The 15321-nt window shown below is 41.2% G+C and overlaps 1 protein-coding gene across 1 annotated transcript; it reads left to right on the top strand.

Annotated features, from left to right (window-relative positions):
• Positions 1-430: 430 nt before the first annotated feature.
• LOC120435349 (heavy metal-binding protein HIP-like) lies at positions 431-15108 on the top strand. The gene is made up of 8 exons (XM_039604779.1): positions 431-595; positions 4131-4215; positions 10096-10158; positions 10456-10509; positions 12784-12837; positions 13346-13408; positions 14316-14450; positions 14559-15108. Exons 1-8 carry the CDS (start codon positions 431-433, stop codon positions 14840-14842), a joined length of 903 nt encoding a protein of 300 aa, XP_039460713.1. The 3' UTR covers positions 14843-15108.
• Positions 15109-15321: the final 213 nt, after the last annotated feature.

Raw genomic sequence — 15321 nt, 5'->3', positions numbered from 1 at the left:
GCTGAGTCTACACACACAACATCTACACATTTAAATCATGTCAATTATTCTCATTCAACATATTCATTAAACTTCTGATTCAGAATGAAGATGATTTACTAACAGCACTTCATATCATTGTAAACACAACAGCCTAAATGTTAAAACCTTTTATTTCTCTCAGAGCCAATAAGAGGTGAGGGGGGGACTTCTGTCTCTCTCTGTCCCACCTCTCTCAACAAGGGCTCATTAAATTCATCCCACTTTCATCATTCATTAAAAACATATTTATGCTGACTATGTGATGTGATGCAAGAACAGTAGAGGTGAATGGATGGATAATACAATAATAAAATGTCATATAATAACTGCAGCTGTCAGCAGGCGCAGAGCAGCTGAACTAGAACAGCAGTCGTACATTTATTTACAAACCCCACGTGTACAGGGCAGGATGTGCAATGGTCCAGGGAAAAGGGACAAAGTCCAACACTCACTGCGCTCACTCGCTCCTCTCGTATTTGTTTTCAGCACACTCACTCTCACTCCACTCCACGCCACCAGGGAAACAGATCGGGGTCACGGACGAGTCCGAGAACCTGAGCACAAGAGAACTGCGGTGAGCATAAACAGAGTAATTACACGACAAACGGGGTTTATCAGGGCTGTACTGACGAGAGTAAGTCCACCACCCAGCAAAGAAGCCTTCTGAGCCTCAGCTTAAACAGCCGAGGAGTCCAGGTCATCAGGTAGATTCACGGCAGGTGCATGGGCCAAGGGCGGAGCCCAGCTGAGCTCCGCCCAGGCAGACAGGTGAGAGACAGGAGAGAGAGACATATAACCATATGACCATAGTATGCTAATGTATGTTGCTGTCAGAAGAGCGAGGCCACAGTCAGATCCACCTACAAGCATCTTTGAGGGAAACATCCTGGTGGCAAAAGAAGCTGAAAGTCACTGTAGAGTGTAGCTAGCATACAGCTAAAGCTAAGTCATTTCAAATAGTTCTGTTCAATTCTAGTTATCAGTCACGTCTGAGCAACAACAGGAAGTGCTGTGGACTTTTGGAGGAAACAGAAGTTAATGTTGATGTCACAGCTCATTGCTCGCCCAGATCTTTGCACATCTGTAGAACTTTGCTGCAGAATGCAAAGCACACGTTTCTACAAGAAGAGTTTTAGCTCAAACTTTGTTGGTTGGGAGCTGAACATGAGAAATCCTCAACACCAAGACTGATCACAAACACACAAAGCCCCGGGTCCACTCCACAAACTGTACGTGTCTCATTGAAACACAACGTGACCAAACAACTATGTTAATAAGGTGAAAGCTGGTCTGAAGTCATTTGTGACCATCACCTCCTCTGTCTCCACCTGCCTGCAGGCCTTCACCTCCTCATTCATCCACAGTCTGCCTCCCTCTGCTCCATCAGCTGACGTCCTCTGTACAACTACCTGCTGTGTGCACATCTTTGATTTCTTCTTCTTTTATCCTGCAAAGCTCAAACTTCACTATAATACAAAGACATTTCAGAAACGCTGCACTGAGTGAAAGATAACAGCAGTGACCTAAATGAGTCTCCAGCGTATTCAAATGGATTTTCTGTGAAGCATTAAAATCAAACTTTTGTTTCTCATCATTTCAGTTTTGTGCTCGTGCTGTTAGTCTGAGAAGCTCCTTGTTTGAAGTCAGCTCAGGATCATAAAGACTTCAAATCTATTTGATGCCTGAGTAACTTCCATACGCAGAAACATCTGGATCAAATCCACACTGAATGTTTATGTGACACATTTAAAAGAAGTCTGTGTTGTTCACAGTCGTGCTTGTACAGAGTGCTGACAGCTGACAGGACCTAACAGAAATAATGTGTCTGTGCTGAATGAGACACTAACATAACACATGATGATGAGTCTGTGATGGGAACACTGGTTCTTTCAGTCACTGGTGTCCTCACTCCAGTCCATGTCAGCTGGAACTAATGATTCTGATCTTAATTGTGTGAATGTTGTTGGATCTGTTTACATATTTTATTAAAAACAGTTTTATCTAACGTGATCCTTTCATATTTTAATAAGTGTTCACTGTTATTATGGGCTGTAACAGGCTGACTGTGTTACAGAGGATTTCATCCTTTGTCCATCAGGACAGTCAGACAGAAATCTGCTTCCTGTTCCCAGTGTGAGCGTTTGTCAGCCTCACTGATGGAGGACGGCTCTCTCACAGTGTGCAGATATTTTGGCGGGCGACTGTGGCTCAGGGGGTTGGGAAGGGCACCTGTAACCGGAAGGTCGCCGGTTCGATTCCCGGCCTCTCTGTCCTCGTCGTTGTGTCCTTGGGCAAGACACTTTACCCTAACGCCTACTGGTCTTGGCCAGAGGGGCTGATGGCGCGATATGGCAGCCTCGCTTCTGTCAGTCTGCCCCAGGGCAGCTGTGGCTACAACTGTAGCTGCCTCCACCAGTGTGTGAATGTGAGCGTGAATGAATAATGTCATTGTAAAGCGCTTTGGGTGCCTTGAAAAGTGCTATATAAATCCAATGCATTATTATTATTATTAATGAGTTACTGCTAACAGTCACAGTTCATCGCAGCAGCTGTTTAATATGGACGTGAGAGAAGAAGAGATCCAACATGTCCTCTGATCTGGACCCACAGAACTGATCACTGATCACAGAGTCTGTTACACAGACTGACTGTTCTGTGGTCAAACATGAAGGCATCAACGTGACCTCTGACCTTTATCTACAGTGTTTCAGTCTATTTGAACTTTTTACATTGAGCCTCATGATCACTGTGATAACATCATTCAGCCCCACGAGTTCATGGATATACTGGAGGAAATGCATCTTTATTAGAAGGACCAGACCTCAGACCTCACACACGATGATGGGGCCGAGGAGCAGCTCTTTACTCACATCTACTGCTGTTATGTCCTTTTGCTGCTTAATAAAGTTCAGCTTTCTTCTCCTGCAGATGCTTTGACAAGTCATTTGCTGTCCCCATGACTCGGGACCCAACAACATCCCTCTGGATGGGAAGAGTCCATGTGCACGGCTGTCGGATCGGATTGCTATTATAAGATGGTGTAAGATGGCGCCGGTGTGCATGGCTCGCCGTCCACGGCTGTCGGATCCATTTTTGCTCTGGGTGTTTTTATTGTTTTTGTCACTTTTATTGAACCACGCTGACTCTCTACTGACCTACGATCGTGAAACTCTGTTAAATATTCGGACTAGCGCTGATGGACTTTTTTCCACCTGCGCTACTATCTGGAGTCCCGCATCACCTGGATTACAGCCTGACCCCATCTCATAAGAAGAAGCACTTTAAACACAGCGGGCTGTTAGTGAAACTGAAATCATATTTAGCTCTTTCATCTGGCAGACAGAACAGTTTCCAATGCACTCTGGCGGAAATCCGACCTTTGCACCGGCGTTTCGTCTCACGTCACTTCCTGGAACCTATCGGCACCTGGCTGGTACCTGTGGTCGGCTCGGCTGATCCAGCATCCCCGCCTTCTCTCACCTCATCTTCGCTGCGGTGAATCCGTGGAATCTGCGGCCATTGAAACAGGTTCCCTGGATGGCTGTCACCGGTCTGATGGACCAGGATCGCCCTTGTTAACGCTTGGTTGTTAGCAAATAAAACGTTCATATTGAAGGGGATAAATAAATAAATAAAACATTCATACACACACACACATATACGAATCCACATCCCAATGTAATGAACAAATGCACCCACCGATGTATATAAATAAAGACCCTGGCTGATTGGGACCCACACCCTGAAACCGTGTTGACCTGATTTACTGTCAGTTAACAATCATTGGCAGACTACAAGGAAAACAACAAGTAACTGTATTGAAGTCATAAAGATTACATTAGTCACTGATTTACTAGAATTACTTATGCCCTCAGTTATCATAGGATTACTGAATCAAACGATACAGTGACCTCCCCTTTGTACTGTGTAATATAAAAGTCAGTCAGGTTTGCAGGTGACACAGACACTGTTGAGTTTTCACTGACAGAATGGAGATCATGGTGTTTTTCTCGCTGTTGCTTCTGGTCTGCTCTGTTTCCACAAATCAGTCAGAGGCAGATAATGAAATTCTTGACCAGCAGATTTCAAACGAACAACCGTGTTCACAGGACATCCATGCTGTGCTCAGAGAGCTGACCGCATCAGTGGCTGAACAGAAAGTGAGGATCACATTTCTGGAAAATGAGAATCAAGGTACAGTATCATGTCACGTAGTGAGAGAAATAACAGCATTAGGAAACCATCATATAATACACTGTTGCGTTACAGAGATATCAATGTCACTAAATATTCAGAATGACAGAAATGAGGAAAGACAATCATTCATGATTCTGCGTTTTCTTTTGAAATTGAATAATTTTCAAAACTATTTCTTTTCAGAGCAATTAATAATCCAATCCAGAGTTGGGAGCAGGAAGCAGAGTTGCAGTCTTACACGCCTCTCTGCAGCTTCTCTCCTCCTGCCACTTCCCCAAAAACCCATCTCCATAGAGACTGTGTCAGCTCCCAAACAGACAAAAAACAAACCAAAAACCAGCAATAAACAACTTAAACATAAAAAATCACAAAGAAAGAACAATACAGTATCCACATCTGAACCAAAGAGTAAAACAGTGAAATGTGGATTATTAAATATTAGGTCTCTCTCCTCCAAGTCTCTGTTAGTACATGACTTAATAATTGATCAACAAATCGATTTACTCTGCCTTACAGAAACCTGGTTGCAGCAGAATGATTATGTTAGTTTAAATGAATCAACACCCCCGAGTCATTCTAACTACCAGAAACCTCGAAGCACAGGCCGAGGGGGCGGTGTGGCAGCAGTTTTTCACACCAGCCTATTAATTAACGAAAGACCAAGACAGACTTTTAATTGATTTGAAAGCCTGATGCTTAGCCTCGTCCACCCCAGCTGTAAAACTCAGAAACCAGTCTTACTTGTTATCATCTATCGTCCACCTGGGCCTTACACAGAGTTTCTCTCTGATTTCTCAGACTTTTATCTGATTTAGTGCTCAGCTCAGATAAAATAATTATTGTGGGTGATTTTAACATCCATGTAGATGCTAAAATGACAGCCTCAACATCGCATTTAATCTGTTATTAGACTCAATTGGCTTCTCTCAAAATGTAAAAGAACCCACCCACCACTTTAATCACACTCTAGATGTTGTTTTAACATATGGCATAGAAACTGAACATTTAACAGTGTTTCCTGAAAACCCTCTGCTGTCTGATCATTTCCTGATAACATTTACATTTACAATAATTGATTACACAGCAGTGGAGAGTAGACCTTATCACAGTAGATGTCTTTCTGAAAGTGCTGTAACTAAGTTTAAGAATATAATCCACCCACTGTTATCATCTTCAATGCCCTGTACCAACATAGAGCAGAGCAGCTATCTGAACGCTACTCCAACAGAGGTCGATTATCTTGTTAATAATTTTACCTCCTCACTACGTACGACTCTGGATACTGTAGCTCCTGTGAAAACTAAGGCCTCAAATCCGAAGTACCTGACTCCGTGGTATAATTCTCAAACACGTAGCCTAAAGCAGATAACTCGTAAGCTGGAGAGGAAATGGCGTGTCACAAATTTAGAGGATCATCATTTAGCCTGGAGAAATAGTTTGCTGCTTTATGAGAAAGCCCTCCGCAAAGCCAGAACATCTTACTATTCGTCACTGATTGAAGAAAATAAGAACAACCCCAGGTTTCTCTTCAGCACTGTAGCCAGGCTGACAAACAGTCAGAGCTCTACTGAGCCAACAATCCCTTTAACGTTAACTAGTAATGACTTCATGAACTTCTTCACAAATAAAATTCTTATCATTAGAGAAAAAATTACCAATAATCATCCCACAGATGTAATATTATCTACAGCTACTTTTAGTACCATCGATGTTAAGTTAGACTCTTTTCTCCAATTGATCTTTCTGAGTTAACTTCAATAATTACTTCCTCCAAACCATCAACGTGTCTTTTAGACCCCATTCCTACTAAACTGCTCAAAGAAGTCCTGCCATTAATTAATTCTTCAATCTTAAATATGATCAACCTATCTCTAATAATCGGCTATGTACCACAGGCCTTCAAGGTGGCTGTAGTTAAACCTTTACTCAAAAAGCATCTCTAGACCCAGCTGTCTTAGCTAATTATAGGCCAATCTCCAACCTTCCTTTCATATCAAACATCCTTGAAAGAGTAGTTGTCAAACAGCTAACAGATCATCTGCAGAGGAATGGCTTATTTGAAGAGTTTCAGTCAGGTTTCAGAGCTCATCACAGCACAGAAACAGCTTTAGTGAAGGTTACAAATCATCTTCAATGCCCTGTACCAACATAGAGCAGAGCAGCTATCTGAACGCTACTCCAACAGAGGTCGATTATCTTGTTAAAAATTTTACCTCCTCACTACGTATGACTCTGGATACTGTAGCTGCAGTGAAAACTAAGGCCTCAAATCAGAAGTACGTGACTCCGTGGTATAATTCTCAAACACGTAGAATAAGGAGATAACTCGTAAGCTGGAGAGGAAATGGCGTGTCACAAATTTAGAGGATCATCATTTAGCCTGGAGAAATAGTTTGCTGCTTTATAAGAAAGTCCTCCGCAAAGCCAGAACATCTTACTATTCGTCACTGACTGAAGAAAATAAGAACAACCCCAGGTTTCTCTTCAGCACTGTAGCCAGGCTGACAAAAAGTCAGAGCTCTACTGAGCCAACAATCCCTTTAATGTTAACTAGTAATGACTTCATGAACTTCTTAACAAATATCCAAAAGTTAATTCTGTTCATCTGGACGTAGCGTTTTTTGGGAGTAACGTTTTGTCACTCATCCAGGTTACTTCTTCAGTCTCAGCTGACTGCAGGTTTCAATCTTATAAACAGTACATTTGCATAATGACTGAAACCAGCCCACTGAAGGAACAATGGGCTAGGAGGTCAGTTCCTTCATCATAATTATGCAAATTCTCATGACCATTGACCAACAACCACTGACCAAAACCCACTGATCAAAGAACACTGATCAATGGCCATGAGTCCCATTCACAGAGAGTTGGGGAATGGCTGCAATCACAGCATTGTAAGATGATGACAGATGTACCCTTAGGCCCCCTCCTCGATTCAGAGATGGTCTTTCCCTTTTCACGTAAATGGCCTCCTTGACTCCGCCCTCAAACCAGCGTTCCTCCCTGTCCAGGATGTGTACATCCTCATCATTGAAAGAGTGTCCACTGGCCTGTAGGTGTAAATAAACTGCAGAGTCCTGGCCTGATGAGGTAGCTCTTCTGTGTTGTGCCATCCGCTTTGCCAGAGGTTGTTTGGTTTCCCCGATGTATAAATCCTGGCAATCCTCCTGGCACTTAACAGCGTACACTATGTTACTCTGTTTGTGTCGGGGGACCCGATCCTTGGGGTGGACCAGTTTTTGGCACAGCGTGTTTTGGGGTTTAAAAGCCACAGAGACCCGGTGTTTAGAAAAAATGCATCTCAACTGTTCCGATACTCCTGACACATATGAGATCACTACAGGTTTTTGCTTAGACAGCGGTAGTCCTTTTCTCCTGGATCGGCTGGAGCTTTCTTTAGGTGTCTTTCCCGCTTTGACAAAAGTCCAGCTGGGATAATCACATTTACTCAGGGCCTTCTTGATGTTCTTCTGCCTCCCTGGCCGCTGTGTCTGTGGGGATGGTGTTCGCTCTGTGTTGTAGCGTCCTGATGACACCCAGTTTGTGCTCCAGTGGATGATGAGAGTCAAACCTTAGATACTGATCATTATTAATGCCATTAATTAATGCTTCAATATTAAATACAACAACCTATCTCTAATAATCAGCTATGTACCACAGGCCTTCAAGCTGGCAGTAGCTAAACCTTTACTCAAAAAGCATCTCTAGACCCAGCTGTCTTAGCTAATTATAGGCCAATCTCCAACCTTCCTTTCATATCAAACATCCTTGAAAGAGTAGTTGTCAAACAGCTAACAGATCATCTGCAGAGGAATGGCTTATTTGAAGAGTTTCAGTCAGGTTTCAGAGCTCATCACAGCACAGAAACAGCTTTAGTGAAGGTTACAAATGATCTTCTTATGGCCTCTGACAGTGGACTCATCTCTGTGCTTGTCCTGCTAGACCTCAGTGCTGCGTTCGATACTGTTGATCATAATATCCTATTAGAGCGATTAGAACATGCTGTAGGTATTACAGGTACTGCGCTGCAGTGGTTTGTATCATATCTATCTAATAGACTCCAATTTGTTCAAGTAAATGGAGAGTCCTCTTCACACACTAAGGTCAATTATGGAGTTCCACAGGGTTCAGTGCTAGGACCAATTCTGTTTACATTATACATGCTTCCCCTAGGCAGCATCATTAGAAGACATAGCATAAATTTTCACTGCTATGCAGATGACACGCAGCTCTATCTATCCATGAAGCCAAGTAACACACACCAATTAGTTAAACTGCAGGAATGTCTTAAAGACATTGTTAAAATCTTCCAATTCTTTTAATCTTTGGGCTGAAGGAAGGACAATACTCAGTGTATAAATGCTCAATCAACAATTATTTTATTCCATACAATTCAACACTATATGAGCATAAACTATCCGGATCGGGAGACATGCATGAAGAGGGTCACAGCAAATCTCAAAATGGTGGAGGGTTACTCAGCCTCTTATAGCCTCTAGTGGCCCCCACCTAGTCGTAAAAACCTAAACATTCACATTCTTTCTCTCTTACGGTGCCTAAGCGACGGCCTTCCAGCTCCCTGTGTTTCTGCTCTCTGTAAAGGTGGGGGTATGGAATGTGGTCTGTCTTTTCTACAACAAGGCCCTCTGCACCCAACATTCTCTTCATGATTCAGCAGTATGAAATGTCAAGAAACAGTGTAACACATTCACAGCAGATCAATGGTACAGGATAATACACACCTATCTAACAAATCCAATAATTGTCACATTCTTTTAACTCAGAAGTATAATGGAAACTAAACTACATACACATCACACAATCTAGACTAAAGGATATAATATGACCTACAGCAGTATCATAATTCAACTACTTTGATTACAGATATAAGGTAATATATGATAGCATAATAAGTAACTCCAGTAATGCTGTGAGGAACCTTGGAGTCATTTTTGACCAGGACATGTCCTTCAACGCACGCTTTCTTCCATTTGCGCAACATCTCTAAAATTAGAAATATCCTGTCTCAGAGTGATGCTGAGTCCTGACAGGGACTAGGAAGAGAGAACATATTTCTCCTGTTTTGGCTTCCCTTCATTGGCTTCCTGTTAAATCCAGAATTGAATTCAAAATCCTGCTCCTCACTTACAAGGTCTTAAATAATCAGGCCCCATCTTATCTTAATGACCTTGTAGTACCATATCACCCTATTAGAGCACTTCACTCTCGCTCTGCAGGCCTACTTGTTGTTCCTAGAGTATTTAAAAGTAGAATGGGAGGCAGATCCTTCAGTTTTCAGGCCCCTCTTCTGTGGAACCAGCTTCCAGTTTGGATTCGGGAGACAGACACTATCTCTACTTTCAAGATTAGGCTTCAAACTTTCCTTTTTGCTAAAGCATATAGTTAGGGCTGGACCAGGTGACCCTGAATCCTCCCTTAGTTATGCTGCAATAGACGTAGGCTGCTGGGGATTCCCATGATGCATTGAGTTTTTCCTTTCCAGTCACCTTCTCACTCACTATGTGTTAATAGACCTCTCTGCATCAAATCATACCTGTTATTAATCTCTGTCTCTCTTCCACAGCATGTCTTTATCCTGTTTTCCTTCTTTCACCCCAACCAATCACAGCAGACGGCCCCGCCCCTCCCTGAGCCTGGTTCTGCCGGAGGTCTCTTCCTGTTAAAAGGGAGTTTTCCTTCCCACTGTCGCCAAAGTGCTTGCTCATAGGGGGTCATATGATTGTTGGGCTTTTCTCTGTATCTACTGTACAATATAAAGCGCCTTGAGGCGACTTTTGTTTTGATTTGGCGCTGTATGAATAAAATTGAATTGAATTGAATCAATGAAATGAAAAAGTTATTTTGCATTTATTTCAGATCAGGCAGCAAAGCTGGAGAGACAGAACACTGAGACTGACCAACTGAAGCTGCAGTCCAAAGGTATGGTGTGGAAATCTGATCACTTCTATAGAAATGATGAAATCTGTTTCTGGCACATTTTTGATGGTAAAGTATGAAATGTAATCTTCCAGATTTTTTTTCATTTTAAAACATCTTAATAGACACTGGAGCCAAAAATGTCTCTTTTTATCTCAGCATCTGGAAGTGAGTGGAATGTGTTTATAATGAAACAGCTCACAGATCCTCTTCATTGCAAACACTTTCAAACCGAATACTTGCTGATACAACAATTCTAAAAATCATTTAAAGTCTGTGTTTGCGATTTTTTTTTCTCAGAACAAGCAGCAAAGCTGGAGACTGAGATTAACCAGCTGCAGCTGCAGTCAGAAGGTATTGAAATGAACTAAAAGTAATAAAGTAAAAGTTGCTCTTTGGTATTAGCTATTTTTGTGCAAAGCTAACTGAGCCTTGTGGTATTAATGTAACAATAAAATAACATTAGAAGGTGGGAATGTGAACTTTAGTCTGACTTTGAATTCTAATTGTAGCTTGAATCAGAAGAAAAAGACGTTGTGACTTTGCCTCTAAACAGGTACAGTCGGGGGTTAAAGTGGATTCAGCAGGTGGAGGAACCCTAAAATTAGTTGTAGTAGCTCAGCATGGGGAATAATCACAACTCAAAATAATTTCTATGGAGAGTTCAGATCTCAGATGTTTAATTGTTCTGGCTGATTTCCATCCTCGACACTATACAGTTGGTATGAAGGTGGAATTCAGCGAATGAATCTCAGTATCATAAAATTCATATTTTTTATGTATTACTATGTAGTCTTGTAATAACACTTAGTCTACCTCAGTTTCTTTTCTAGTATGTTTCACAATTTGAAAAAAACATAATATCACCCAAATCTGGTTTAAAAACATGAGAACTTACAGGTGAGCTTTAAATGAGCAGCACTTACCTTTAAATCTGAGCTCTCTTTTGCCTCTCCTCTCCTGTCTTTCTTATGTTTCTCCATCTCTGAGTGAAGTTAGCTCTTTCTTTTCTCTAGTGGTGAAATACAGCAGCTGGACCTTTAGCTACAACACACTATGAGACAAACTGCACACAAACAGTTTGTGTGTTTGCTAAAGTTTGTTTAGCTGATAGTTTCAATGCAGTATTTCTATCTTCCACAGTATTTTTTCAAGCAGTTACTCCCTTTATGCTCATTCATCATTTGTAGGGAAAGCTAGATGCTGAAATAACCCAGTTGCAACTTATGAACACCTGTAGTCCTTATGGTGTCAGGCAAAAAAAGGGGGGAAAAATGCCCACTTTAAGTCTGTGAAGGTTCTCAGTCATCCAGGTCATCGTAGTCCAAGGAGCTTGGAAAGAAAAGCATCTGGACTTCTTTAAGTTTCTTGAAGACGTTTTTACCTCTCATCCGAGAAGCTTCTTCAGTTCTAGGGTCAAATGGTGGAGGGTCGCAGATTTAAACCCAGTGGGAGTGTCCCCCAAGAGGGACAATAGACCCCCTAATGATCATCTACCTAATCACAGGAGACAAGGTGTGAAAACGGGTGTAGGTCACAATCAGCAAAGGTTTCGGGTAAACCCATTGTGAAATCTAGCCCCACCCTGTTATGTGATTTCCTGAGGTCAAAAGGCCCAGGATGTGAGTGGGCTCACTTGAACCTCTGAGTTTGGTACACCTCATGACTCAAAAAAATAAAAGAAATAAACAAATCGGACTGCCTTTCATGTGTTTCTGTTTGGGCTTAGCTTTAGGCTTCTGTTTAATTAGTTTAATGTTTGAAGGGTTGCAGTGATGAAATAATGACTGTCTGAAAATGTAAGACGTAGAAAGAAAAGATATGTATTTAAAAATGTAGGGAGTAAAAGTAAAAAGTTGTCAGAAAAAAACTACTCAAGTAAAGTACAAATAGCAGTACAACAATGAAGTATTTGTAATTCATTACTTTCCGCCTGTCTTTAATCAGACACTGGAGCCAAAAACGTCTCATCTCAGCATCAGGAACTGACTGGAATGTGTTTATAATGTATATGTCACAGCTATAAATCTGTCCACCAGGTGGCGCTATTGTGTAAGAACATCTGTAGTTCATTCACAGAGGCAACTTGACCACCAACAATGTTTTTATTTGTGGTAAAGCAGGTAGAGAGCGAGGGGTAATGAGCTGCACTGCAGTCTTTCAGCATACGGGGCAGCTGTGGCTCAGGTGGTAGCAGCTCATCAACCAACTGGAAGTTTGGTGGATCGCACATAAAATGTTTACATAAAACAATTTGTGTGGATGTTTGAATGAGAGTTGTAAAAGAAAATGTCTTGCGTGCACAACTGAATACAGTAATGTTATAAAAGTACTGGTCCATATGGGTCACATGCTGAACACATTGAGGTATAGTGTCACAGCTTATGTCCATCTTTTAATACACTCTTTGCTTCTCCACTCTGTATTTCCCCCTCTTCTTGTGCCAGAGTTCACAGACGTTGGATAAAGATGACAGAGTTTAACTGCAAATATTACAAATGAGAATCAGTTTGTTTAGTAATGTAGTAAAATAAGTCTGCTTTTTCAACCATTAAAATGATTTTGTTTTAAAAAATAGCAAAAACATGTGAATCACTGTGCTGTCATTAACTCTTTCAATTTTCTCAGAACAAGCAAGAAAGCTGGATACTGAGATTGACCAGCTGAAGCTGCAGTCAGAAGGTATTGTGTGGATTCCTTCTATAGAAATATTAATATATTTGTTATATATATTGTTTGATCCACCTGTGCTAGAATGTTCACAGCAATTGCTGTGGGTTACCTTGGTGTCCTGCTCTAAAACGTGAGCACACAAGTGGTTAGATCCATCTTTTACATACAGTCTACTGTCAAGTCTAAGTGATGGAGTGAGGGAAACACAGAGTGGAGAGTACACACACTTTATAAAGATGACAGAGTTTAACTGCACAGATTTCAAATGAGAGTCAGTTTGTTTAGTGATCCAGTCAAACAAGTCTGCTTCTTCAACCGTTCTCCACCCAGCACCTGTAGGAGGTGTGGTCCTGTGGCTCTGTAGTATGTGAGGTGGAGGATGAGGGGACGTGGGGGAGACCACCGCTCAGTGTAGCATGAACAGAATGAGAGTCACAGTTACTTTCTGACTTACACATAAAAACATGTGAATCACTGTGTGAAAATAATTATTCCCTTCAATTTGCACCTTTTTCAGAACAAGTAGCAAAACTGGAGAGTCAGAAAGCTGAGATTGACCAGTTGAAGCACGAACTACAAGGTACTGTGTGGAAACATTTTCTATAAAAATGTGTTAAATCTCCAGATCTGACACGACCATATTTATATAATTAATGTTTGACATTAAATCAAAAATTACATTAATCATTTCTGTTTAAATGTACCAATGCTAGACACTGAAAGTAAAACCTGCTCTGATCAGCTCAACATCACGAGCTGACTAGAATGTGTTACAGTTTGAAGACACAATGCTGCTCAAACTCTCATTTCTGCGAACAATTGAAGCTGTATTTGTGCTGTAGCACCACCTGCAGACAGAATTCAGCAACTCTGGTGAATCAACATATGTCAGTGCTATAAATCTGTCCATAAGGTGGAGCTACAGTGTTTGAATAGCTTTATTTCATTCACAGGGGCAACTTTAGTACCAACAATGTATTTTTTTTCTTCCACATGATATCAGAGGGCAAAAGAGCGAGTAGAGGATTAGTGTGATTGTTATCTGTGAGTAACAGAGGTGTTGTTTACAGATGTATCCCCACTGTGTGCAGGTCATTAAAGTCAAAGTGCTTTTTAAGCTTCAGAACACACATTAAGTTCATTATTGGATCTAATTTACTGATTGACATTAAACTGAGTTCATGTTTGTCTGAAGCACAAACCAAGATGCAACTGAAACACTGAATAACACAGTTTGTTGTCTTGGCAGAAGCTACAAAATAACTTCCTCTCTGATCTAAAGGACGAGTTTGGGATCCTCAAAAATAGATTCAATCAAATTTCAGTTTCCAATCACAGAGTCTGATTTCTTCTGTGACAATGAAATGCTTTCAGGTGTCAAACATTTCTTTCATTGGAGATTAAAGTTTTTGTCAAGGTCACTTTTTTGGGAAGAGTCTAACTGTAAAACATAAAGTTTAAAATAATGACATTTGTCTCTCTCTCAGCCCAAAAGGTGGCTTTCTCAGCCTCTCTGGTGGAGCAAGGTGGTGGACCTTATACTGGACCATTTAACACAGAGACTACTCTGATCTTCAAACGCGTTGTCACAAACATTGGAAATGCCTACAACCCATCCACAGGTAATAACACTGAATGTCACTTCTCTGCTTTGTTGATGTCAGGATGATGTTCGAGATGTTCTAACAGCTGATTTTTCATGTAATATGGCAAAAACAAATGTCCCACAGGTATTTTCACTGCACCAGTGAGAGGAGTCTACAACTTTGAGTTGACCCTGCATGGACACGGAGACAATGCATATCCTACATCTGCTAGGTTGTTCATGAATAAAGAGCTCATTTTTACGGCATGGGAACATCAGGCAACACATTCTCCAAGTGCCTCTAATGGTGGCTCACTGCTTCTAGATGCTCAAGATCAGGTGTATGTGCGCCTCTGGCCTGGTGCAAGGATATTTGATGATTACAATCATCATACCACCTTCAGAGGTCATCTGCTTTTCACCATGTGAAAGGTGTACCAGCTGCAAACTTCCTGTTTGGGTTGTCTTGTAGCTTTTTCTTTATTCTTTTCAGAAGTAAAACAGGAAGTAAATCACCTGCTGGGACCAGTGAAACTGTTTTCTTATTTTTCATCTGTCTGTAAATCCAAAATCCAGATACACTAAACAATAATGTCATTTGGATCTCTCTCTCGCTTCTGATTTCAAAATTCAATTTGATTCCATTTTGTCAGTTCATTATAATAATATATCATAATAAATAGATGATTAAAGCAGCAGAATTAGTTTCTTTATGTGTTTTAATTGCCATTATCTCATATTGACAGCAGAAAATCAAACACAGTCATGTCACAGTTGTGTTTCCAGAACAGAGATCAAACCCTACACATGCTGGGAGTTAGGCCTGATTTAAAATTCTGTGCTGAATAGTTGTAGAGTCGACGATAACCTACATCAGTACATCACCGCTATTACCTTGTGGTGGTGTC

Source organism: Oreochromis aureus, linkage group 3 (genome assembly GCF_013358895.1).
Source record: "Oreochromis aureus strain Israel breed Guangdong linkage group 3, ZZ_aureus, whole genome shotgun sequence".
Classification (NCBI taxonomy): Eukaryota; Metazoa; Chordata; class Actinopteri; order Cichliformes; family Cichlidae; genus Oreochromis; species Oreochromis aureus.
This window is presented reverse-complemented; position numbering and strand designations above follow the sequence as displayed.